Consider the following 25,278-nt stretch of genomic DNA (forward strand, 5'->3'; position numbering starts at 1 on the left):
AACCTGCGATCAAAAACTATTCGTCCCCGCACCAAATGTACAATGTACAAAACGATTATTAGACCGGTGGTTCTCCACGGGCATGAAACGTGGACGATGCTCGAGGAGGACCTGCAAGCACACGGAGTTTTTGAACGGTGGGTGCTTACATGCTAAGACTGCTCCACGCAGTGCATGTGTTAAAACTACACAGAATGAGGCAACCAATGCAGAACTGGCTGACTGAGTGAAAATTCTGTATAGGTCGCACTCATTCTGTGAGTAACCGACGTGTTGGCCTTTGGCTGTGCGCGGATCGATGGAAACGGAACTGTCAATCATCTTCCGCGCGGTAGCAAACAGTTGGCCTTTGGTAAGATGGGGTTGGGGAGTTTTCTGGGATTTTTTCCAGCGAAAAGCCGGAAGTTGGTCGCAAATGCGAAAGTTTTTTTCCCAATTTGCTTCCGCTTTGGCCATTCGAATGAAAAAATCTCTGATAAACTTGAAAATTTGAATGTTATTTTAATGTTTTCAGAAGTAAAACAAAAATGGAAGCGAATTCCGCATTCCAAACGTTCCTCCTCATTCGGTTTGTTTACCACCGTTTGCACAAAACTGTGTACAGCCCTCTTTGCACAGAATATGTGCTGCATGAGGAGAGGCCGATTTTGTGCGCGCTGCACTCATTTTTGAGCGGATGAAGTTTTGCGTGTATGGAATGGAACAGCTCCTATCAGAGCTGGTGAGGAATCAACCAAAAATATTATATGCAACTTAAACAGCATCCATTTATTACGTAACGCTAAAATTTAAAATTTTCGACCCCTTCCGCCCACTATCCGTAACGCTACTTGTATGAAAAATTTTATTTTTACAGAAGGTAAGGTAAAGGTAATACTTTGGACAGACATCTGATATATACCATGGTACAATTTGTCAAGAAAATTATTCCAAGGCTATCTTGAATAAAGACAATTATCAGTATGGAACCCATTTCAAGATAATTGTACCATGGTACGTATACCACAAGTGTGTCATAAGTATAAGGATCAATCGTCAGCGCCGCCAACGCAGACAGCGCGACATACAAACTCGTTTCGACCACACGATGGCACTACCCGCATAACTAAGAACCATACTTGTACTGTTTCCCAAATTATCTACAACAATTTACGACAGTATTCAAATAATTTCGCTTAACATCCAAAATAACAATAAGCTCACTTAATCGCAAACGGTTTTGACAGTTTGTGAAATAGTGATTGGATAAATAACAATGTGGGAAATAGGCGGTTAAGTTATGTAACCATTTTAAAACGCCGATTTTCGCGAACACAATTTTTCATTTACAGTTCGGCAAATAGTTGACATACCATCCATTTTATGCCAATTTTACTATTAAGCAAACAGTACTGGTTTGGTTGCACAATAAGGAAATAAGAAAATATATAATGTATGTGTAATGATCTGTTTATAGTGCATAACAGTTTTTTTACCCTATACGGTACTGTTCCATTGTAGTCATGCCATATGAGAAGAAATGATTTAATAATAAAATGAAATAATAAAAGTCAAATAACTAAATACATCTTACTTCAATTGTCCCTTTATCATTTATTTAGGCAAGTGAACATAGTTGTACATGGAAAACAAAATGATTTTATATGTAACGCATTTGTATACACATTTACGTCTAATTCTAAAATATACAAAAGACTGGATAGGTTTATATGAACTAAATAGACACCCAATATAAACAAAATCTTCGTAACATACATCTAATCTTTGAAGATTAATCACTAAATAAATCATGAACTTAATAGCGTCCAGCTTCGTTACCTATCCATGAATCTTCTCCAAGACCGTCGAATTAGAATATAAAAAAAAACCTGTTAGTCAATCTAACATGCAAAATGAATGGACTTTGAAAATTGAAAACGGAAGTATCATTCTTAAAATATAGATTGGCTTTCATGTTAGATACTGTTCTCGTTGTTTGTCTTGAACTTCGCTGCATCGTGGAATAACATTTAGAGTATTTTTTCATAACGTTCTACTAAATGGATTCCAACATCCACCTTTCGATTGCCATTGTAGTCAGTGATACCGGTACCGTACCTGCAACAAGAAACAAAAAAAATACATTAATTGAGTTGATGATCTTTAGCTATAAATATTGGCGTATTTGCCCTAAAATTCACGCGGCCTCCCTCTGAGGGAACTACGAGTCACACTTTTTACTTCCTGTTTAAAGATATATTGATTCGTGTTGAAAATGGGTTAACGAACATGCGGAGTTCGTATTTTGACCAACTTCGCCGCGTCGCAATTCGATTCTCAATAGTGTGCATAAACGGCGGAGGCGCACTATAGCGAAAAGTGTCATGACGCGATGAAATTGGGCAAAAAACGAACTTAGCACGTCGGTTAAACCCTTTTTCGACGCGAAGCAGTATATGATTCTTAGGGTTCTTTCAAAGATTACGTAACGCAAAATTTGGCAATTTTAGACCCCCTCCCTCCCCCACGTAACAGCTTTTGTATGGAAAATTTTAAATTTGTGTATGGACCGTAAACTATGTGAGACCCCCTCCCTCCCCTGTTGCGTTACGTAATGTTTGAACGATCCCTAATGGGAGAATAGCGGTGTTTTCTGGAAGGGTGAAAAAATCTATCGCCGCGCGGCGTTTACTATTAACATAATCTGACAATACTCACCGGTGAATATTTTATTGCCCACGCGTGGAATCGTCAAACAAGGAACGGCCTGGTAACGACCAAAATAACCCATTGACAACGGTGTTTTCATCCTTTATCATATTTTTCTGCTCCGTTTTTTTCCTGGCAGGAGATATTTGAACATAACTGGGTATTCCATTGGATGCTTTGTGCTCCGTACACTCGACAGCTCTGGGTGCGATCGTCTGCGTTGGTCTATACCTCAGATATGGTTTGCCAGATCCTTCATAAGAGGCACCTGCCGGAGGCCACTTTTTCGCAGTCGTTGCTACCATTACTTGAACGGAAAATATGATGCACTGGAGTTGGTTCCTTCGTTGGTCGTCAACTTTTCCTTGGGTCCATCCATACGAGTCCCAGCCAATCCACGCGTACATCCGGATAATGTGGGTTGTGGGTTGTTTAGCAAAGATTGGTTGAGAAGCTGGGTACTTTTTTCGGGAAACAACCAGCATTGCAGATGCTACTTGGGAACAACACATTTTTTTACAGTAGCGATGAGTTAGCGAGCAAGGCCATATTTCTATTTGATGCCATTTGGCACCTCTCTGTCGATCGGATAAGAAAACTACAGCTGTCAGCAGAACACTTTCTCCACTTTGCTGAAACTGAGAAGTAGCGGTATAGGCATATTCACATGACGTCTCAAATCAGCTGATCGGGAAGCACTTTGACAGTTCTTCTATGAAAATGACAGGCTCGTGTTAGCACTGGTCCTCCACCGATGTAAACAAATGCTTAGACGGATCTGTCACATGAAAAGGCCTACACTGTAAGGTCAAAGTACCCTTTAAAGGGTAAAAAAGTACCCACTTTGAGAGAAACTAGTTTAACTCATAAAAAGAGTAAAGGGCCTTTACTCTTTAAAGAGTAAACGGCTTGTACGTCAAATCAACGAGTGAATTTTACCCATTATTGCCGACAGATTTTTAATGAAAATGGGTAAATTTCACTCTGTATTATCAATCATATTATTGTTTCTAAAATTTGAAATTTTCTTTCATTATATTGTTGAAAAAAAAAGTCGTAAATAAGTTAACACAAAAAATAACATTTATTTTACTATGTTATAAGTGAAGTGGCTCTTGAGCATGCAGCATATTTGTTCTGTTTGGGGATGCTATGTAGATCTGATGTCGCTTTCGAGTTTTTATAAACAGTTTCATCATAAAACCTGAAAATAATGAACAGGATAAACTAAAAGTAATAATAGCAACATTGAATAAATTACCTTTGTTGAAAAGTATCGGAAGATCTGCTTGTCTTTAGTTAAAGCGATTATTTAAGTCAGCTCCGTTTAAACGTATTCACGAAGTAGATAACTTCATATGACTATTTTCACCCATTAACGGGTACACGGTTGGTATTTCGAAATGGGCATAATTTACCCACTATTTGAAATTGACAAGTACCCTTTATTTTGACAGCTCCATATACTTGCATAAAATGGGTACTTTTTGCACATTAAAGGGTAATGGAGGGTTTACAGTGTATGGACCAGTGCACGAGTTCATTATTTGACGTTTGAGCGGTGCCGCGTTATTTATGTGGCCATGGCAACGAGTGAATTCGGCACCGCTTAAACTTCAAATTAGTGAACTCGTGCATTGGTTCATAATGGAATGCTTTTTGCTCGAGTTGCTGAAAAAAAGAAAATCGGCAATGTACGTTCTTATTTACTTTTTACTGCACTGCAGAGACAAAAAATAATCACATATGAAAACTTATTAAGTGTCTATCACAGTTTTAATGCTCCAAAATTATATGAAAGGATGGTGGCTGACTCCGAAAAAAATAAATTTGACAGTAACACAACGAAAAATTTGCAACGGCAATTAGATCACTAACACCAAGGCATGCAACTGTTCACCAAACTGTTTAATATAGGTAACATATGGTTAAATGCACATGTGTTTGTGTGTAGCACAAAAATCATTCCACATAAGGTGGCGTAATAATTCTACTATTTATCACGAGTTTTAGGCCCCATATTGTTCGATAATTTATGTACAATTTGATGTATTGTCACTGTTTCAGATAGCTTACTGAAACCGTTATTAATAGTTTAAAGCCTTAGATTTTATATTGTTGAACTGAAAAGCAACCGTATGTTATACATTAACCGCAACAGATAAAAGAAGTTTACTGTTTGGAAAATAAGACGAACTGTATTTTTCTATGCGGGTAGTGAACGTCAACATACATTGGCATACAAAGCAACGCTAGCAACAAGTGGCAATTTTGAACGTCTGTTCTCTGTGATATTACTGCTTCAAATCAAATGGATCATTGAATGTAGATTTTGTCAGTGCTCACCGCATCAAAACAAAGGCGCCACTGTATATGGGATTTAACATTGTGACAGCATTGCTTTTCTGTCAAACACACAAGGCTACGGTGGCGCTATCTATGCTTTCCATAGCGGCCGTTTTGGTTGTTTAAAGGTTAAAGTGAGCAATTAACTCATGATTTAGACCTAAAATGTTTGTAGAATACACATACAATACGAATATTGTTTAATTGAGAACGAGATCTGACACAGTACACCGTCACGAGTACGCAGCATCATCAGTGTGTTAGGCCCAATCACAAATTTCATAACGCTGAAGGGGGTGGGTGGGTGCCCTTGTACTGTTACGGCTCATACAAAACTTGTAAAATGTTCATACAAAAAGCGTTACGAGGGGGTGGGTGGGTGTCGAAAATGGCCGTTTTTGGCGTTATGAAATTTGTGAATAAACCCTTATGTTTTGTATTTTTTTTTCTCCCGTATACGCAACGCGTTGTTTGCTCAGTTTACTATACAGTTAGTTCGTACGCACCCATTTAAATTTCTACCTCAAGCTTTGATCTATGACGAGATTCTCGTCACGAGAAGTATGATAATGTTCAAGTTAAATTTTATCAGCGTGCATTCGAACTGCTTTCTTTCGGTTTGTTTTGTATTGTAAATTTTGCACCCTATCGGACGCGACGATTTGTAATCGTCGCCAGTGAAACCGTCGCCAAAATCGTCGCCAGCCAAGCAACCGCTGCGAATTTGACGTTTCACCAGTCTCACCAACACAATGGCAAATCACCTCCTTTGATTTATTTTCTGGCATTTGACATTTCACCAGTCTTGCCAACACGAAGGCAAAGCACCTCCTTTGATTGGTTTGCTGGCGACGATTTTTTCAGTCTGTTTGAAAGTTGGCGGCGCGTTTTGTTGTGAATAAAACTGACAATACCAACCAATGTTTCAAACCTTGGTTCAACCGAAGTTCAAATGTAGGGGAAGTGGTGGTAAAATGAACAGGGGTGGTAAAATGAACAGGGGTGGTAAAATGAACACCACGCCTTTTACCGAGAAAAAACAAATTTCGATGAATTTTCATCACGCACGAACGATTTAGACCATAAATCGGAGTGTTCAAGTTGATACGTAAGTCAATTAAAGTGAAAAAATCATCGAAAACTGAGATTTAAGAAAACCACGTTTGAAAATTAGAACTGACGTACACTGAGAACAGCGTTACAGTTGAAATTATTAGAGGGTTAAATTAAATACACTACGCCACTTGATTTGTGCAAACTAAATTTGCATTTATTTCAAATATTTTGTGCATTCAGTTTTACCATGGCACCATTTTGACAGTAAAAATTACTATATCATGGTTATAAACTCGCAGCAGGCCAGAATCGAACCGAGGATCTTGCGATTGTCAAGCGCGAACGCTTACCGCTCGGCTATCGATGCGGTTGGATAGAGAGGGACCAAAACGCAAATAAAAAGCGTTCTTGATAGCTGAATCGTGATTGGAATGGTAAATTTAAGAACTTGTTCATGGTTCTCATTACTTCACCGCTTGTTTCAGTGTAACTTTTAGCTCGGAAGACTGGAGGTTTTTCAGTGAGGTGAAAGTCGTTGTCATATGATGTCAAATCTGATACTTTTAGAATTCTTTTTGAATGGGTTACAATCATTAATGGATATATTTTCGGTAGGGCAATAGAAATGTTCATATATATTTATTTTGCTCACGACTTTTGAATGATGTTCATTTTACCACAAACAGCTGTTCATTTTACCCACACAGTGCAGGTAAAATGAACATTTACATCGTTTTTTGCTATCGCCAAAAATATGTGAAAATTCAGCTATTTTAGTCTGAATTCATGTCGCTGCTATAGATACCATCTCTATTTTGGATGTTGTGGGATAGAACTATACAAATTCCTCGTTTTTCTATCAGAAACACGATGATTTCCTTAAGGTGTTCATTTTACCACCCCTTCCCCTACCGGGTTCAATTGGGTCCTAAAGCCCTGTCCCAATTTTAGTATCAAACGCTTAAGTTTAGGACAAAAACACATGTTTACTCAATTTTTAAATGATTTTCATTTGTTTAAGTCCAAAAAAACATTTTTTCATGATCTTTGAGATTTTGTCCCACCCTTTGATTTAAACTCAAATTTTGGGTATATTTTGTTTTCCGTGTCCCTGCTGAAATGTCAGGTAGGAACAACCCCAGTGTTAAAACTATATGCCCTGAGGCATTTTTGTCGAAACTGTGAATGTCAAACTTGATCACAAGTGTCAAGGTTCATATTTGGAATCATTTTTAAAATTGAAGTTTAAAAATGTTATAGCCGTTATTTGAGTTAGAAACAATGCTAAAGTAGTTGCAAAAACATGCTCTTTCGTATTATTAAATAAAAACAAGAATTCATTAAACATTTTAGGACCCAATTCGTGATCAAACGTCAACATCCCACCACAAAATCGCTATAGCGTTTGGAGGTGATTTTAACCTCCAAATTGCCAAATAACCTCCAAAACATCACCTCCAAGTTAGTTCTAATAACCTCCGTTATATGAAACAGGGTGGCACGTCGATCGTCGCATGTTTATTGTTAAACAGTCAATATGCAACGCGTAAGTTTTATGATTATGTTGACAATGTTTGTATAGTTTGTGGGTGTTGGGAGATGCTATCGAATTGTATCAAAACCCGATTTGTTTACAATTTGATCATTGGCCCTTTAGAATTGTTACGCGAGTGTTCTCTGTGCTGATTGAGATTGAGGAAGAAAGCTCGCGTCAGAGTTTATATACACAGAGTTGCGCGAAGAGACTTCTTCGAATGCCTGCTCTTCTTCGTCTTCGAAAACAGCCCCTATCTGTTTTGCTGGGCTGCTCGATAGGTAGACGGTTTGACAGTTCGATAGGTAGATTTGGTTTCACTCTTCGCGCAACTCTTCATTCATAGACTCTGGCTCGCGTAACAATTCAAAAGGGCCAATCCTCAGATCGTTGACTCTGAGAAAATTCGATGTGAATATTATTCACCACATTTTCAATAGACCATTTCCGTCAATTTTTTTTATTGGCTTATATGCTTCCTGTCATTTTACTGAACAAACTTTCCTAAGAAACCAATGTGTTTTGAAGCCTCTAACTATTCGAAAACAATGAAAAACTGGCGGCACGTTAGTTCTCCCCTCGGTCCCCTACAATTGGGTCCTAAAGCCCTGTCCCAATTTTAGTATCAAACGCTTAAGTTTAGGACAAAAACACATGTTTACTCAATTTTTAAATGATTTTCATTTGTTTAAGTCCAAAAAAACATTTTTTCATGATCTTTGAGATTTTGTCCCACCCTTTGATTTAAACTCAAATTTTGGGTATATTTTGTTTTCCGTGTCCCTGCTGAAATGTCAGGTAGGAACAACCCCAGTGTTAAAACTATATGCCCTGAGGCATTTTTGTCGAAACTGTGAATGTCAAACTTGATCACAAGTGTCAAGGTTCATATTTGGAATCATTTTTAAAATTGAAGTTTAAAAATGTTATAGCCGTTATTTGAGTTAGAAAAAATGCTAAAGTAGTTGCAAAAACATGCTCTTTCGTATTATTAAATAAAAACAAGAATTCATTAAACATTTTAGGACCCAATTTGTTTCACCTCGAAAAAAATGCGGACCCCTTTTTCTCCTATGGTTTTGCCCCCACGTTGTGGTGAATTTATGATCAGCTGGAGGAACATATGATTTTTGTTTATGTTTTCATTTATCATAATGGGCTCCGCTGGTTCCACTACCTCCTTCCTTCACGGTTCCTGAAATCTCCGTTATCACCGCGGAAACCACCTTCACCGCTTCGGCCGGTTATGACTACACCCGCCGAACACTACACGCAACGCACTGTAACGCAAGGATTGTAGTCAACAGATGTTTTGTGCCGACGAGGATTCAATAAGCCGGAAGATTTTCGACTTGAATCAACAACAACCGCTCAAAATTTCCTTGCACGGCTGTTGCTGCCTCAAGGCGGAAATCTTCCGGATCAACATCCAACAGATAGATTTGGGCTTTGTCGGCATGAACAGCAGAAAACGTCTCTAATAGAACTACCGGTACCGTAACTGTTGGGTGGATGAGAGATTTGTTGTTAGGGGTTGGTTTTGAACATTGAATATGTGGAGGAAAACATATTTTCCTAAATCTGAATCGGGTTGGAGTTGAAACTGTGATTCAGAACGGATTGCGCCAGTTCCAACCTGGTTTAAAAACGTTTGTTTGAGTACTTTCAAGTTAGTTTCGTTGGTGCTCCTGTTTGGGGCGCCCTGACTGGGATCACGGTCAGTTTGAGCGCGCACCTGATTTGACGTTTCCAAATGTAAACAAGCATCCCAATGCAGGGGTGGAATCGAAAAACTGTTGCAAAATCACCACGCTGATTCCCATAGGGTTGAACAAACTGTGCCGCATCTTGAATTATTTTTCAAAATGTGGTGAGTATCCATGTTTTCAAAAATTTGTAAGAAAATCAGGAGTGCATATAAACAAAATCTGAAAGCGTTAACATTCATTAAAAATGATTGCCTTTCAAAGAAAAATACAAAAACTGGGGGTTAGATCTGACGGAAATGGTCTATTCCTATTTCTCAGTATTCAAATCAATCAATGTGATTTCTTGCTAGTTGCACAGAGAACAGACATGCAGGTTCGAACAAAATTCCATCAAAATCATGTGTAAGGGTTAGAATCAATCATCAGCGCCGCCAACGCAGAGAGCGCGACATACAAACTCGTTTCGACCACACGATGGCACTAGCGAACGTCAACATACATCGGCATACAAAGCAACGCTAGCGACAAGTGGCAATTTTTATGGTAACACTAGCGCCAAAGTGTAAAAAGCGGCGAAATTGAAGCTCCTATATTCTGATGACAGCGCCGCGTAACAGGAGCATAACGACATACTTTGAAATGACCAGTACAAAGCTTTACACACGCTGACGGTTAAAGATGAACGTCTGTTCTCTGTGCTAGTTGAGTGACGATTTTCTATTACTACACGCTAATAATCCATGTTATTCTGAAAACTGACAAAAATTTGGAAAATATGATGAGTTTAAATGCTTGGCCCATTTTCGATTTTCATCAAGGCATGGGCCTTTTTTATTGGCCAAAATAGAATTTTATTAGTGTGCTTGGCCCAAGGCTAGGCCTTTTCGGTTTTCAATGAATGAGCAAGAGAGAGTCATTGGCCTCTCACCATGCTAAGGCCAATGACAGTTTACGAAATATTCCGATTGTAGGCCCTCTTGATGGAGCGAGAACCAATCATTGGCCTTTTCGAGCGGGGACCAATGAATGATTTGGAAAAAAGCGATTATTGGCCGTTTTGAAAACCGAGTTTATAATGGTAAGTTTTATGATTATGTTGACAATGTATGCATAGTTTGTGGATGTTGGGAGATGCTATCGAATGGTATCAAAACCCGATTTGTTTAGAATTTGATCATTGGCCCTTTAGAATTGTTACGCGAGAAAGAAACAATCGTCTCCCAGCGCATTGAATGCAAGTAGAAAATTCTTACCGTGAATCTTTCCGATTCATAGCGCCAGAATAGCTAGTAGTGGATGGTAATGCAAGCCTCATCAATATCAAACGCCTTCACCACTACAGGCAAAGTACAACCAGACGTTCGCGATTTGTGGCTAACGGTACCTCGAGTAAATAAAAGAACCGTTTTGACAGCGCTTTGTTTTGATTCGGTTATGTAAAAGAGCGATCGGCAGATTCTTCGCCGAAAGGAAAATAAATCGCAAGCATGGAACACCCAGCGGGATCAGAACCAGGATTACACCGCACGGAAATGTCCGACGAAGAGAGAAAATTTCGCTATCGAGGTGAGTTCAAGAGTGTACGAAGATAGAAGGCAATTTAACACGGTATTATCCGATTTCAGCATCCGCTTTCCTTGCCGGAGTAGCGGGAATAGCAGCCGTAGCCGGATTCAGCAAAACGATTATGACGGCGAAGAAGTCCGACCCGCAGTTTTTCGAGCGGGGTGTCCAGGGCAGTATTGCCATGCAGGAAACCGGCGCCAGTCTGGCGATGCGTGCCCTCGGTTGGGGTACGTTGTATGCGTTTCTCGGAACCGGTACCATTTGCTACGGGATCTGGAAGCTTACGGGGGCTTCGAATGTAAGTAACGATAAGGATTGTTCATTTTATAAAGTGGGCACCTTGTGCATGCTATATGTGAAATCGCAATCGGGCTTCTGTACATCGTTCGACTAATATTGAACCATATTGTAGAAATACAAGAGCCTTCAAAATAATTAAATTTCTTGCGAATAAAAAAAAACTTTGATTTTTGAAGGTTAACAAAATAAAACGTTATTAGAGATGGGCTGAAAAACTTCTTAAAACATTCTCTGTTAAATTAAAAAAAAATCTTGTCTTTCGATGCCATCATAAACAAGAAAAAATCAAGTTTATTGATGCAACAATTTTTAACATAAAATAAAAGTAATTTCCACATATTTTTTGTGAGAAAAATGAGAGGATCAACTTTGCTCAAAAGCTTTTCTTGCGATGTTTATTCAAGAACTATTTAGCTTATCAACCAAAAGCATTTTCATGGATCTTACACAACAGAGAACGATGTACCGATGTACGATACCCGATTACGATTTCATTAGGACATAAAATAAAAAGATATCACATAAACAAGCTGCCCACTTCACAAAATGAACAGTTCTTAGTTTTGCTGGTGGCGGTGAAGTAAATTATGCAGTGAAACATTTTTGTAAAATATTTTAGATGCAGGAATTCCGGGAGTCGATTGGAAACATTTTTCCAAGGATACCGAAAAATGACCCTCCCAGGAGTAGAACCGAATTTGACGGTCTGACGGATCTTATGAAATATTTGAGCACTTGGGATAGGAAGGAAAAATAAGCGTAGCCCTCCTGATTTAACATAAGACCATAAGACTTCAGTTAGGTTTATTATGCTTTCATGTAAATATATAGGTAGTAATAAACATTTAATATTAAAACAATGAACGAATACGAAAATTGTGCTTGAATGTAGTTGAAAATGCTTGCTCAATTTTTGGCCAAGGCAGGGCTGGTAGCGACAAAGTTTTTTAGAAATAGGAACTTAATGAACTTCATGCATGAAAAAATAGACATGACGCGAATCAAACATAAAGTTTATGAAAATTATTCCTGACATTACAAGTATTACTGTATATGCAGATTTTCATATTTTTCCCAGGAATTTCATCAAAATTTAATTCAAGTATTGGTTTCTTCCAGAAAATACTCCGAAGAATTTTTCAATAGTTCATATAATAACAAGAACTCAATCTGAATTTTCCAAGGATCATTGAAGGAATAGCTCCAGAGAATGCATCAGAACTTTCTTCAGCAAATTCTCCAAAGTTTCTTTCAGAAATTTCTCAAGGAAGTCCCCTCGAATAATTCGTGGAAAATTGATGAGTATTTTCTTAAGAAATTACTAAAGGTATTGTGGAGCGCTGATGAATTTCTGTAGAAACATCCGAATAAATTACTCTAAGCATTACTTGAGAAATCGCTAGGGGAATTTATGAACGAATTCTTCAAAGAAACTCCTGGAAGTATTGCTGGAAAGATCCCCAGGGGAGTTCCTGAAAAATATTCTAAAATATTGTTTCCACATTTTGGTAACATCGTTGTAAGAAATTGGTGAAGAACCTGTGGAATACTCACGTATGAATGAAACCTCTATAATTTTGCACTAGGTTCCATTCGCAAGGAGAAAAAAAGTTGAATTCAGAGACCATTTTGATGATAAAAGAGACATTAGAGATCTTCCAATGAAAATAAAGACTTTTTAAAGGCTTGCATTAAAATAGAAACTAAAAAGGGATATGCTACTAACCCTGCCAATGGCATATCACATTCAAATGTTGTTAATAATAGTAAAATGACCGTTTCCGGAGGCACCCTTCTAATTGACTCTGTGCATGTTGTGCTGGTGACATCACTTCATCCAGTCGAATCCGTCCTTTAAAAGATCTTCGGTTCTGAAAAGTTGAAAAAGTCTAATTATTAATAATCCTTAGCCGAATCAATTCTACTTCCGTACGTCATAATAAGCGACTGATTAGCTGTTAACAACGACTCCACATCTGGTCCCTCGCCATAGCAGAGTAAACTTTTGCTGATTGGCTCGCCGCCCAACGAATTCTGCAGTGTGGTAACGGTACCTCCGACAACAAACTTTGGCGCACCCGGTAAATCTCCATTGGCAGTTCCACTGCTAGATCCCATTATTCGGTCGATGTCCGGAATGATTGCAGCATTTCCGTTGTACGTTGAAACTGTTGGATTTGATGTGTTGCTCGTAGATCCCTGATTCAACAAACTCCACACGCTGTTGTTATGTTCCACTATCATCTTAGCCAAGTCCTTTTTGAACTTCTCTGCATGCTCCTGAGCCTTATCCAAAGCTTTTCTAATCTCTTGCATTTCGCGACGAATGTCGATTAGTTGCCTAAAATTGTAAAAAAGCCAATTAAACACAATTCAACTCCAATGAATATTTTTCAAACCCACTGTTGCAACTCCTTAAAACTGTAGTCCCTCAGCAGAATATCCCGCTTCTTCAGGCACTCGTAGACCGCCTGAAGCATATCGATGTGTGATTTTTCGTGGGTGTTCTTTTCCAAAATCTGCACCCGAGCGATTTCGTACCGGTTGTCCAGGCTTTTTAGATTGAAGGGATCCTGTTGGTCATAGCCACGCAGCAGCTGATGGGCCACGGCTTCACGACTTCGCTTCAGCACCGACTCGTAACGGGTGGTAATCTTGTCGGCCACTTCCGCCAGTTTGCCAATGGTAGCCTCCATCCGGGTGCAGCGTTCCTCTAGCACGGAGAAGCACTGCTGAATGGTACCAGGAGGTAACTGGAATTGGAGAGAGACGGTTAGATTTTGAAAACAACTTTTTTATAATTTTGAATTTTCTTCCAATGGTGGCAACAAGACGAGTGTGCCTTCTCTCTTCGGAAAAATATATATCTAGATAACTATAAACTTTTTTTAACTCTTTCTGTGTAATCAGAAACTTAAAAATTCTTATAGAAAACGTTTCGTAAAATTGATGAAAACTTCCTATTATTTTTTTATAAACATATTGCCAGTAGTCTCTGCATGTATGCCAACAGAGATTCATGGGTTTATGGCTTGAATGAATTTTATTGCAAAGATTATCCAAGAAATCCTCTAAAGTTTTACAATTAATTCTCCTCCAATCATTCCAAAGATTCCATTTCAAGAAATTTTTGGAATGACTAAAGTAATTTCTGGATGAGTCATCTGAAGCATCTATGGCATCTGGATGCATTATTGGAAAAATCCAATTAAAAATATCTTTCGTAATGTTTAGAGGAATCTGCGGATGAACTTGATCAAAATCTTCGATCCACGGGCTAGTAAGAACTAAGTTAAGCTGAACTTTAGAGACCTCATGCCTGAAACCAAACGGAATCAAGGGTTAATCCTTTTCATAAGAATTTATCAGAGAATCCACCAGGTTACTAAGAATATTTTAGGAGACCATAGAGGAACAAGAAAACAAAAATAGTTCAAACAGAAATCAGGAGATTTAAGTAACAATTTTTCAGAAAATCCGGCCAAACATTTTTCTATCAATATTTTTAAATATTTCGGAATCACAAGTGTTACTGCTTGTAGTAATAGCATTTTTATTTCAAGATTGTTTCCACGAATTCTATCAGAAACTAATTCAGGTATTAATTCGGAATTCAATGTATTGCTTCCTTAAGCAATTCCTCCATTAAATTAGTTCAAGATAAAAGCTAAGTATGCTGTTCCGCTCAAGAAAAGTAAAGAAATTCCTTGACTGAATGGGTCAAGAAAATTCCTACAAGTCCCCTTGAGGATGACATCTTCTCAACTCCGTACTGCGATCAGAAACATTTGATTTTCGGGACCAAATGGTCGGTGTTCAGACATACCGGACTAGATGATATTCTGGTCTTGTAAAGATAAGTCAACGGATTCGTCAATTTTGATTACAGCTGCTTCATTAAACAAGTAAGCTGCAATATTAAAGCAAACAATGTATGTATTTTGTTATTTTGAACGGTTGGGGTACGTTTTTCTGAAGACATTAAAAAACACTGGTGAGACTGGACGACCAGGTGCGTCCCACTCGGGTTCAGATTGTGTACCACTTCTAGTACTGCATTTGGTCCCTTGGTACTGCAAAAGTACCCAAGTTTGACAGATCGCAGTACACTTTTCACGGCATTCTAGATTTTGCTCTATAACTTTATGTGCCATAAAATTTTGGACAACTGCAAGGGGCATGAACTGCGCATACTCGCGTAACAGTCCCATTTATATAGGAAATCCCACAAAATATGCAGGGCTGGTAGCAAGTCACTAAAAAGTCACTATTTCCAACAAAAAGTCACTAAAATCACTTTTTTCAGAAAATTGGTCACTAAAGTCACTATTTTCGTGATCTAACGGTATTGAAATTTAAGGCTGGGTTATCTTTTCAAACACAAACAGCAAGAAATATATATGTATTATTATAAAGACAAATAAGTATGATTTGAAAATTTAAGGTTCAAAAAAGATAGGTATTCCTGAATATGTCGTAGACATTTGCAACGGAAAATATAAAAAAAATCTGGGAAAGGTTTTGGAGAATATGCTGGCAAAACATTTGGGCTGAATTTTGTAGTCGTAATATTTTAATAAATTTTGGCGAATACTTTGGCCCTATCTGACAGATCTGCTGAATAAATTACTAGTGAACTTTCTGCAATAATATGTGACTGTATAAGGAATCTTTAACCTATTATTTGAAAGATCCTCATCAAAATTCCTTCCAGAGATAAGCCAGAGACGGATTTTAATAACAAACAAAATATCAAAGAGTTTGTTAGAAACTCGTCCAGGACTTCAAAAGCGAGTACTAATTTTGATAGGAATCACTTCATCTTAGGTCAACTATTTCTATACAAAACGGGTCGTAAAACATATAAAACGTACGAGTCGTGACTAAGTGATACGATTAGTTTGCAATAATTCCAGGGTGGCTACTGGACCAGGGAAAAATACGGGAAAACCGGAAATTTGAGATGGTCACCGGGAAAATAATTTGGAACGAACATCTCCAAGCACTAAACCTACAAACCACCAAAATAAGTTGTAGTAAGTTGTTATGGTTGATGATATTGCCATTTATGAAAACCTGAGCTAAATGAATATATGGCAAATTTCTTGGGAGATTCACTGAAATCTTGGACAGATTAATTCAGAATTACGATTGTCGGATTTCTGAGATGATACTGATTTTCGATGAAGCCTTGTCTGGATTACCTATTAGTTATTCCTTGATCTATGACAAAGTTCTCATGAGGCCCCTGACGAGATTTTGCATTGATTTCTGCAGATTTACAGTGTATTTTTCCAATCATTCCCAACAAATTTCATGTAAAATTGTTCATAAATTCATGGAAAAATCTTTTAACGCAAATAAAATGCGAGGTCCTTTAGATAATCTTGGTCAGATTTTTGTTAAGTTTTTTACGCAATTCTTAGCCATATTTTTGATAGATTGCTTGTAACATGCAATTTTAGATTTATGTCAAAAATTTAGCCAGCTTCAAAGAAGAAAAATAAAATGTTTTCAAAGATACCGTTTCTGTTAAAAAGATCCGACATAAGTTTCACCAGATCAATTTTTTTTCCAGGAATCAATCATGGCTAACGCATAATTTCGAAGACAGTCTTAGAATGTTTGCAGTTTTTACGATTTTAATTTAATTCATAATCTCAGGTCTTCCGATTTTGACTACTTTGTTAAAAAAAAATAAAATATCAAGTTTTTTTTAATTTTTTTGGACATTCGGGAATTTGAAAAACTGATTTTGAATGAACACCCTAACTACTGCATTTCCCATATTCGCATGGTATTTTATGCGACCAAACAGTAAGTTTCAATCATGATCATAGCAGACTGGTTTATACGCTAAACTATCCGAACAAACACTAGACAAACCGTGTGAATATTCTTATAAGGTGGTGTATGTGCTAACAAGTAAGTGCTGTTCGCATATCCAACAGTGTGTTATTCGGCAAAGAATGCCTAGCAACGAAAATATGAATTTTGATCATATTGGCGCTTACGTCGACTATGCGAACATGGGCAGTGCAGTTCTCTACACTCTAAATTCACCCGAAATGTAGATTGGTTGATACCGTATTTTCATTTATAGTCATTTTCATGACTATTATATGTAGTTTTGAAGTCACTTTTTGGTCACTATTTTTATCATTTTGGTCACTAGAGTCACAATTATTTTACTGTCTGACTGCTACCAGCCCTGAATATGGGACTGTTATGCGAGTGTGGGTAGTGAAGATCTTTATTTCGTCTTAGGTCTGACTAAGCACCGACCATTTATGGGAATAAATTTTTCATGCATCGGGATAGCAATCTGATATTCTTCCACGAAACATATGTAAAGGCGGTTTTCAAGCAACTACCGAGACAGGAGTTTTATACCGCTTCAAGAAAAGGGAAGGTGGCCGAAGTTTTCAAAACCATCAAACTATCGAAATTCCCGAAACAATACCTCGTCCGGCATGCCATATGTTTGTTTGGTCTAAAAAGTGACATTTTCATCACTACGGGAACCATCAATCATGATCAACATAATTGACTGTTTAACGATAAACTTGCGACGATCGACGCGCCACCATATTTCATATAACGGAGGATATTAGAACTAACTTGGAGGTGATGATTTGAAGGTTATTTGGAAATTTGGAGGTTAAAATCCCCTCCAAACACTAGCGATTTTGCGGTGGAATGTTGACGTTTGTTGACGAGTAGAACTGTGCTGTTCTGGCCAGACTTGGCGAACTGTCACTATGGGAAAAAGACAATCGAGTGGTACGATGCAACAGTCCACAAATCCGCCCTGTATTGGACCTTGGTCAGATGGAATTAAAAAAATATATAGCAAATCAAAGCAATTAAAAAATATATAGTTCGGATTTGACAAACCAAAATAATAAACGAACATTTTTTTCGTCTAAATATATGAATTAAGCAACCAAAATAAAAAATAAGGTTGTCGTATTATGACTGAGAGACAAGATTTTTTGTCGACCAATTTTTGCGCGTTCCAGTCTTTATCCTTGAGAACTTGTGTATAAATCGTCGGAATAATTGGTTTGGTATGGCAACATCCATTTATGTATTACTTATAGCTAAGATTGATTTTTTATAATCCTCTTAAGTTTACTTCAGATATTATTTTAATAATTTCTACAAGAGTTCGTTCAGTGTTTCTTTTAAGAACTTCCTACAAACATTTCTTCAGATATATCTTTTATAAGGAAAACTCCAAAGATACCACCATGATCCAAACATCTAAACAGTTTTGTTCGGATGAATAACTGGAATTTGCTGATGTGAAACTTTAAATATCGTTGGTTATTTCAATTGAGAAATTACACGCCAAATGTTTGGAAAAATTGCAAGAGTAATCCGTGTATGAACTGCTGGAGTAATACCTCAAACAATTTTAGCTTTTGAAATTAAAGACACTGACACGTTAATGCTTCCAGTGGGCATTTATGCCCTTTGAAGGAAGCACCACACTAGACAACGGACTAGCATGCAACGCCCAGTGGCACAGTCGGAAAACAGTCCTCACGAAAAGTTTACCGGCCTGAGGCGGGAATCGAACCCACACTCCCTAGCACGATGCGGCTAAATGCCTGGTGACACTAACCGCACGGCTACGAAGCCCACAAATTGCTTGAGGTATTACCCCAGCAGTTCATACACGGATTACTCTTGCAGTTCTTGGAAGAGTTCTAAATAGATTTTCTGGAATAATATCGGATGAATTTTAGGAGCATTTCCTCGGAGAAACTATGGATGTATTCTTGAAGAAATACATAAAAATGAATAGAATTGGGAAAAAATTGGGGAGAAAAATTCCCTATACAAAATTATTTCCAACTTTCTTGAAAAAAGCTGAATTCTGACAAAATAACGAAAAAAAACTGTGGAATAGTCGTTTATGTTGCACCAGGATTCAAGTAGAAGAAGGCAACAACTTACTTTGGAGGTCATTTTGGTTGGTAAAAGAGACTCCATTCATGTAAGATTTTCCAACAGTATTCTTCCTGAGTTCCTGTAAAAATACCTGGAGGGTTCAACTAGGACTGTTTAATAAAATTCGATATATTTCCTAAGAAAAAAAAATCAGGAAAATTGTATTAAAATTTTTTGAAATTCATGGAAAAACCACAAGAAAAATATTTGTGGAATATCTCTACAGAAACTCCATGAGAAGTTCTTGACAAACCCATCGTCCATCCTCTTGTTCTTCTAGCTGCGCCCATGATGTACACTGTAGTTACTACGAGTAATAGATAAAATGTATGCAACCAACTGATTGTTTAAGACCTTGCATATTGGTGGTGCTATAAGAAATCAATCTGCACTGTAATTCAGAATCTAATGTATGCACGACAAAATTGCATTGTCAAAAACCATATGCATATACATAACGCATGTTGAAGTTGAGAGATCTATAAACTTATGAAGGTATATGGTTTATCTTGGAAGCGCAATAAAATCTCTCACCTGCTTGACCATCGCCATCTCCTTAGCCTGGATCAGCGACAGCTTGTGGTACTCCAGTCCTCCGCTGATTCCGTACGACACCTTGTTCAACTTGGACACGTCGTCCCTGCCCTTGACAATCTGATCGTTCAGCATCAAGCCGTAATTCTTGATGCCGTCCAGTGCCGTGCCGTAAATCCGCTGCTCGTTGGTGACAAAGTACCACGCATTGGACACAAACTGCCTCAGCATGTGCGGCTTCAGTTTCACTTTGATGTTTTGGAACACGTCCGTCACACTCTTTGGGATTTGCGGTTTGAGATCCGCCTGGATGATGGCACCTTGTTTGATGATGAAAAGCATCGGTTTGTCGTGGAAACCGTCCAGATAGAGATCGATCGGTTTGGTGGTCGCCGTCACGCGGTCCAACTTCTGATCCAGCGGTAGAACGAACTCGATCGCCTCTCGAGCGATGCCAGTTTGGGATGTGATTGCAGAGCATAGCGTTTCCAGGACCGTTGTTTCATCGATTTCGATACTTAGGAAGCGGAAATCGTACAAGCAGAACATGGTAAGAATCTTCTTGCTGAGGATGGAATCTAGCATGGAGAAAATTTTCAGCACCTGAACTGGTTGACCGTTTGAAGGCTCTTTGGCTGATTTTAGCTGCTGTTCAGTGACTTCTTTGTCGCCAATTTGGAAGACATGTCCTCGCTGTTTCGGATTCCATTCCAATGCGAGGGTAAGCCATTTCTCTAGATATGTTTTAAGCACGCTAGAAATGTGATTCTCAGGAAATAGTTCACTGTGATATGTGTAATTCTCCCGGTTATCTTCAGTGATTGCGATGTGGTTAGATTTCTTCTGCTGGACGAGCATCATCCATTTAGCAACGATTGAATGCGGACTAAAGGGACGTATTCCACAGATGATTTCAAAAGCAATGATCCCCATGGACCAGTAATCGACGGAACAATTGTATCGATCGCAGTAGATTAAATCCGGAGCAATATACTCCACCGTTCCAACCAGACTTGCATTTAAACTCTGCTTATCCAAGGCTTTGGCATAACCCAAATCGGTCAGCTTGTACACCATTCGATCTCCCATCTGCTTAAGCACTATGTTCTCCGGCTTAATATCCCGGTGCGTGATTCTCAAATTGTGCAAATAGGAAATGGCGTTCCTGAGCGATCGCAGAATTTCCCTTACTTCCAATTCCTTCAACCCGCTACAGCTGGAGACTCGATTGAGCACCCTCCTCAAATCACCACCCTCGCAGTATTCCATGCACAGGATGGGCAACTTGTTCGTCGAATGTTTTATCAATTCCTGCAGGAACGTCTCCGGTTGAACCCGCACCGTGCGAACGATGTTCTCGTTGCGCACCTTGTTCATCATCAGGGACACCTCGTTGCACCATCGTTCGCAGTTCTTATCAGTCATCTCGCTTTTATCGAGCAGAATGTGGCACTTTTTGATAGCTACCAAAATAGGAACAAAAAAAAGTGATTACATCAGTGGCAAAGATTTGATAATTATAGGGCTGGTGGCGACTGAATGTCTAGAACATAGAAACTTTGAGAACCTCTTGTCTGAAAAAAGAGAGCAAAAGGAAGCAAAAGGACCATACATGAATTGGGATAACAAAAGTTAACCTAAGATAAACCAGGACACAGAAGTTTGACTAGACATTTCTCTAAGATTAGAAAATATCAAAGACAATTGTTGAGATTTTCTCGTGAAATTACGACAAGCCATTTTTCTAAGAATACATATTTCAATAACATGCATGATGACATTTGTTTAGAATTTTTAGTGACATTACGACATTACATACTACATGTATGTTTGTTTTCTAAAGCGGCATAGATATTTTTCCAAGATTTTCTGTTAGGATAATTCAACCATCGATTTCTCCACAATGCCTCGTGCAATTTCAAAAGGTTTCCTCCAAAATTGTAGTTCTAAATAATCAAAATAAACTCTGGATAATATACTGTAGGGTTTTCTGAAACAAAAAAAAAACCTTGAAAAACAACGAACGGCACCGCTGAAGAAATTAGTGTAAGAATGATTGGAGGGATTACTGGAATAGTTTTCGTAGTATTTGCTGGTGTGAAACCCTAACATAAATCTGGATAAAATGCAGAGATATTCGTAGAGACATTTCAGAAGGAGCTGTTAAAGAATATCTGCGAGAGTTCTCAATTAATTTGCTATAATAATTCTTTAAGGAATTTCTGGAGCAATTCGTGGGAGAAGCTGTAAAAATCTTCAAAAGTAACAACTGTATAAATTGAAGGAAAAAATAGAGGAAATTCTGGGATAGTCCCTGGGAATTTTTTAAAAATATTTAGAAACTCTGTGTTAGTAGTAGCGTTTGAGAGCATAAGGATTTCATAAAGCAAATTCTCGACAAATTAAAAAAAAAAATGCTCTGACAAGAACATCCAGTAAAATCTAAGGAATAATTGCATGAGAATGATCTCTGGATTCTCTTAAAAATTGAATTAGGATTCACTGCAAGCAGAGAGAGGAAAAAGTTATTTTACAGATCATTTTGATTGAAAAAAGACTCCAGAGACTTCCCATTCCCAACAGCGTTTTTTTTTTAAGACAAGCAATAAAGTAGTAACCAAGTCTTTAAAAATTAACCTGCTGTCAGATTGGTTCCCCACGAACAGTTACACAATTCACGGAAGACCTATTGACATAAAGGTTTCTTACAACCACTGGAATTTTTCACCGGGATTCACTACAAGCAGAACCAGGAAAAAGTGACTTAACGAGATCAATTTGTTTAAAATGAAGATTTCAGAGATCTTCCATTAGTAGAGACTTTATGTACTTGCATTGAAACAGTGACCGAGTCTCTAGAAGAAGACCTGCTACCAGCCCTGTGCTTAACAATATCCATACTTACCAACCATCTCGTTGGTTTTGTGGTTTTTCCAAAGGGTTACAAACCCAAATCCGCCACTTCCCAGTCGCTTTTCCCGATGCCAGTCCCCAATAAAGGGAGGATCCTCGCTTTGGGCCATCATCGTGTTGGTAAATGATCACTGTCGTCGATCTCCGTGAGTCATACAAACGCCAAGCCCTTATCGCTTCTTAATAAGTTCCAAGAAACTTCACCCGGAGAAATGGGCACCTTCGCCAAGTAAAGAACAACGAAATTCTTCCGCGAGTTATGAGGAAATCGCCACAACTTTTCGACCTGACGCAGTGTGAAAGAATGGGCTATTTTTAGCCAAGCGGGAGCCAATTTTCCTGTGTCTGGTTTCGATGCGTGAGAATCTGCGTTCTAATTTTATGTATGCGCTCTGCTGGCGATTTAAACCGGTCGATGTGCACTTTCCATCCAAAAATCCACACTATTGTGTTACGTTTTCACTGTTCACTTGCCAGGAATATGGAGTCTGGCACAAGTTCTATCAAGAGATGATTATTTGAAGCTTAGGCGATTTTATTCCATAGGTGAAAAATTGGATTATTCTTCGCGAATATTATTATTCAACAGTTCAACACTCTCACATTGATAACAGGGATAACACCGCACAGTTTGTTGTACGTAACAAAGAACACTGACGGAATAAAAAACAAAACAAAATAAGACTGGAAGACACGGAGCAAAACAGAGAAAGCCAAAAGGTGTTGTGGGTGGGGTTTGGATCGTTTGGATGGGTAAGAGACTGCGTGTGCATCGGCATGTGTCTAGTAAAACATGTGATAATGATCAAAATCATTTTTCTACTTTTGGCTTACATCTAAAATTTGAAAAATCATAAATAGGCACAAACGCAACGAAAATCAATACTTTTGTTACTAAATTTTAGCTTCTTCTTCTTCGTCTTGCCATTGGGTCAGAGCCAGCTTTTCTCAGCTTAGTGTTCTTATGAGCACTTCCACAGTTATTTATTAACTGAGAGCATTCTTTGCCAAAGTTGCCATTTTCGCATTCGTATTGTCTGTCTAACGATAAACTTGCGACGATCGACGCGCCACCATATTTCATATAACGGAGGTTTTTAGAACTAACTTGGAGGTGATGATTTGGAGGTTATTTGGAAATTTGGAGGTTAAAATCCCCTCCAAACACTAGCGATTTTGCGGTGGGATGTTGACGTTTGATCACGAATATCGTGTGGCAGATTCGATGATACTCTTATGCCCAGGGAAGTCATGGAAATTTCCATTACAAAAAGATCCTGGACCTACCAAGAATCGAATCCAGACACCTTCAGTCAGCATGGCTTTGCTTTGTAGCCGCGGATTCTACCAATCGGCTAAGGAAGGCTCCCGGACAATTTATGGCGAACACTATATTTTGTTCTCCGTGAAGTCGCTACAATTTTACTGGATGTTGGACTGCGGCGTTCCTCTTTAATTTGTGCGATTATTGAAAACTCAGTAAATCAAAGAAGTTCTCAGCTGTTTAAAATTACCGAAATTTTTTTTTACTGAGGGAACGACAAACAAATCTTTACTGTTTTTTCGGTTGGTTATATTTGCTAACTTTAATATACAGTATTGGACAAAACATTTGCAACTATTTCGTACAGTGAATACTGTCCGAAGCTCTAAACTAGACTTTAGATAGGAAAGATGGCTTCCAAGAAGACATTGTTGCGATCTGTCTCAGAAGGTTACGGTAGAAGGTGGGAAACGTTCTTTTCACACTATCACTTCACTTGATAACTAAGATTACTTCATAGCACTATTCACTGGTATTGATATCACCTTTTTTATTATCAACAGAATTTCTACTAACAACTTCACCATTATCTATACCAATTTTGTTATTAACATCACATCTATAATCCAGCCACAACACAATACTACTGCTTCATCAAGTTTAAAGTATAAAACTTCTCATTAAAAATAATCACTGTAATAAATAAATCACATCAACATTCACTATCATTATCTTCATTAAAATAAAAGCACGATTCTTGTTGCTTATATCACTAATATTCACAATATCACAAACTATCATCACTCTAATAATCACAATCTTAGTAACTTACAACCATTAACCACACAAAATTATTCGACACAATAACGTCATCTCACTATTTTATCACATTATCACTATTTTCTTATTAACAAGATCAAAACCAGTAACGGAATTATTCATATCCCAAAAAACATTTGCCTATTTTATAATCATTCATTAAGCAATTTTTCACAACTACATACTGATTAGTTGCTTTATTATATTACTTTGAAGCTGCTACGCACACATTGTTCAAGCAAATCTGACGAAATTATTAGGCTACAAATCATATAGTGACTGTAATAATATATTGAAATGATGTTTATTCAGGGTTTCACTTAGCCTAATAAGGATTGATGATTTAACAACGCTAATTTAACAAACAACATTATTGCAGAGAAACTTAAAAGTAGATGGAGTACCGTGTACCTTTTAATTCCGCTCCTAAATGCTTATCTTTGACAGATACGCGTATTTCTACTGAAGAAGACTGCAAGTGGTAGTCGAAATACGCGTATCTGTCAAAGATAAGCATTTAGGAGCGGAATTAAAAGGTACACGGTACTCCATCTACTTTTAAGTTTCTCTATTTGAGATTCTGCTCAGAG

At 38.0% G+C, this 25,278-nt stretch overlaps 2 protein-coding genes and 1 long non-coding RNA gene across 3 annotated transcripts; 1 reads left to right on the plus strand and 2 right to left on the minus strand.

Moving 5' to 3' along the window:
• Window positions 1-1,563: 1,563 nt before the first annotated feature.
• LOC110676903 lies at window positions 1,564-3,367 on the minus strand. Its single transcript, XR_002500812.1, has 2 exons — window positions 2,698-3,367; window positions 1,564-2,097 (listed from the first exon to the last, which is right to left on the minus strand). It is a non-coding gene; the product is annotated as an uncharacterized LOC110676903 (long non-coding RNA).
• A 7,374-nt stretch (window positions 3,368-10,741) lies between these two features.
• Window positions 10,742-12,830, plus strand: LOC5577619 (transmembrane protein 242). The gene is made up of 3 exons (XM_001656563.2): window positions 10,742-10,899; window positions 10,959-11,197; window positions 11,819-12,830. Exons 1-3 carry the CDS (start codon window positions 10,821-10,823, stop codon window positions 11,954-11,956), a joined length of 456 nt encoding a protein of 151 aa, XP_001656613.1. The 5' UTR covers window positions 10,742-10,820; the 3' UTR covers window positions 11,957-12,830.
• Window positions 11,972-23,353, minus strand: LOC5577620 (inhibitor of nuclear factor kappa-B kinase subunit beta). The gene is made up of 5 exons (XM_001656564.2): window positions 22,598-23,353; window positions 19,693-21,155; window positions 13,603-13,952; window positions 13,133-13,540; window positions 11,972-13,070 (listed from the first exon to the last, which is right to left on the minus strand). The coding sequence occupies exons 1-5, from the start codon at window positions 22,716-22,718 to the stop codon at window positions 13,028-13,030; spliced, it is 2,385 nt and encodes a 794-aa protein (XP_001656614.2). The 5' UTR covers window positions 22,719-23,353; the 3' UTR covers window positions 11,972-13,027.
• Window positions 23,354-25,278: the final 1,925 nt, after the last annotated feature.

Source organism: Aedes aegypti, chromosome 2 (assembly GCF_002204515.2).
Source record: "Aedes aegypti strain LVP_AGWG chromosome 2, AaegL5.0 Primary Assembly, whole genome shotgun sequence".
Taxonomy (NCBI): Eukaryota; Metazoa; Arthropoda; class Insecta; order Diptera; family Culicidae; genus Aedes; species Aedes aegypti.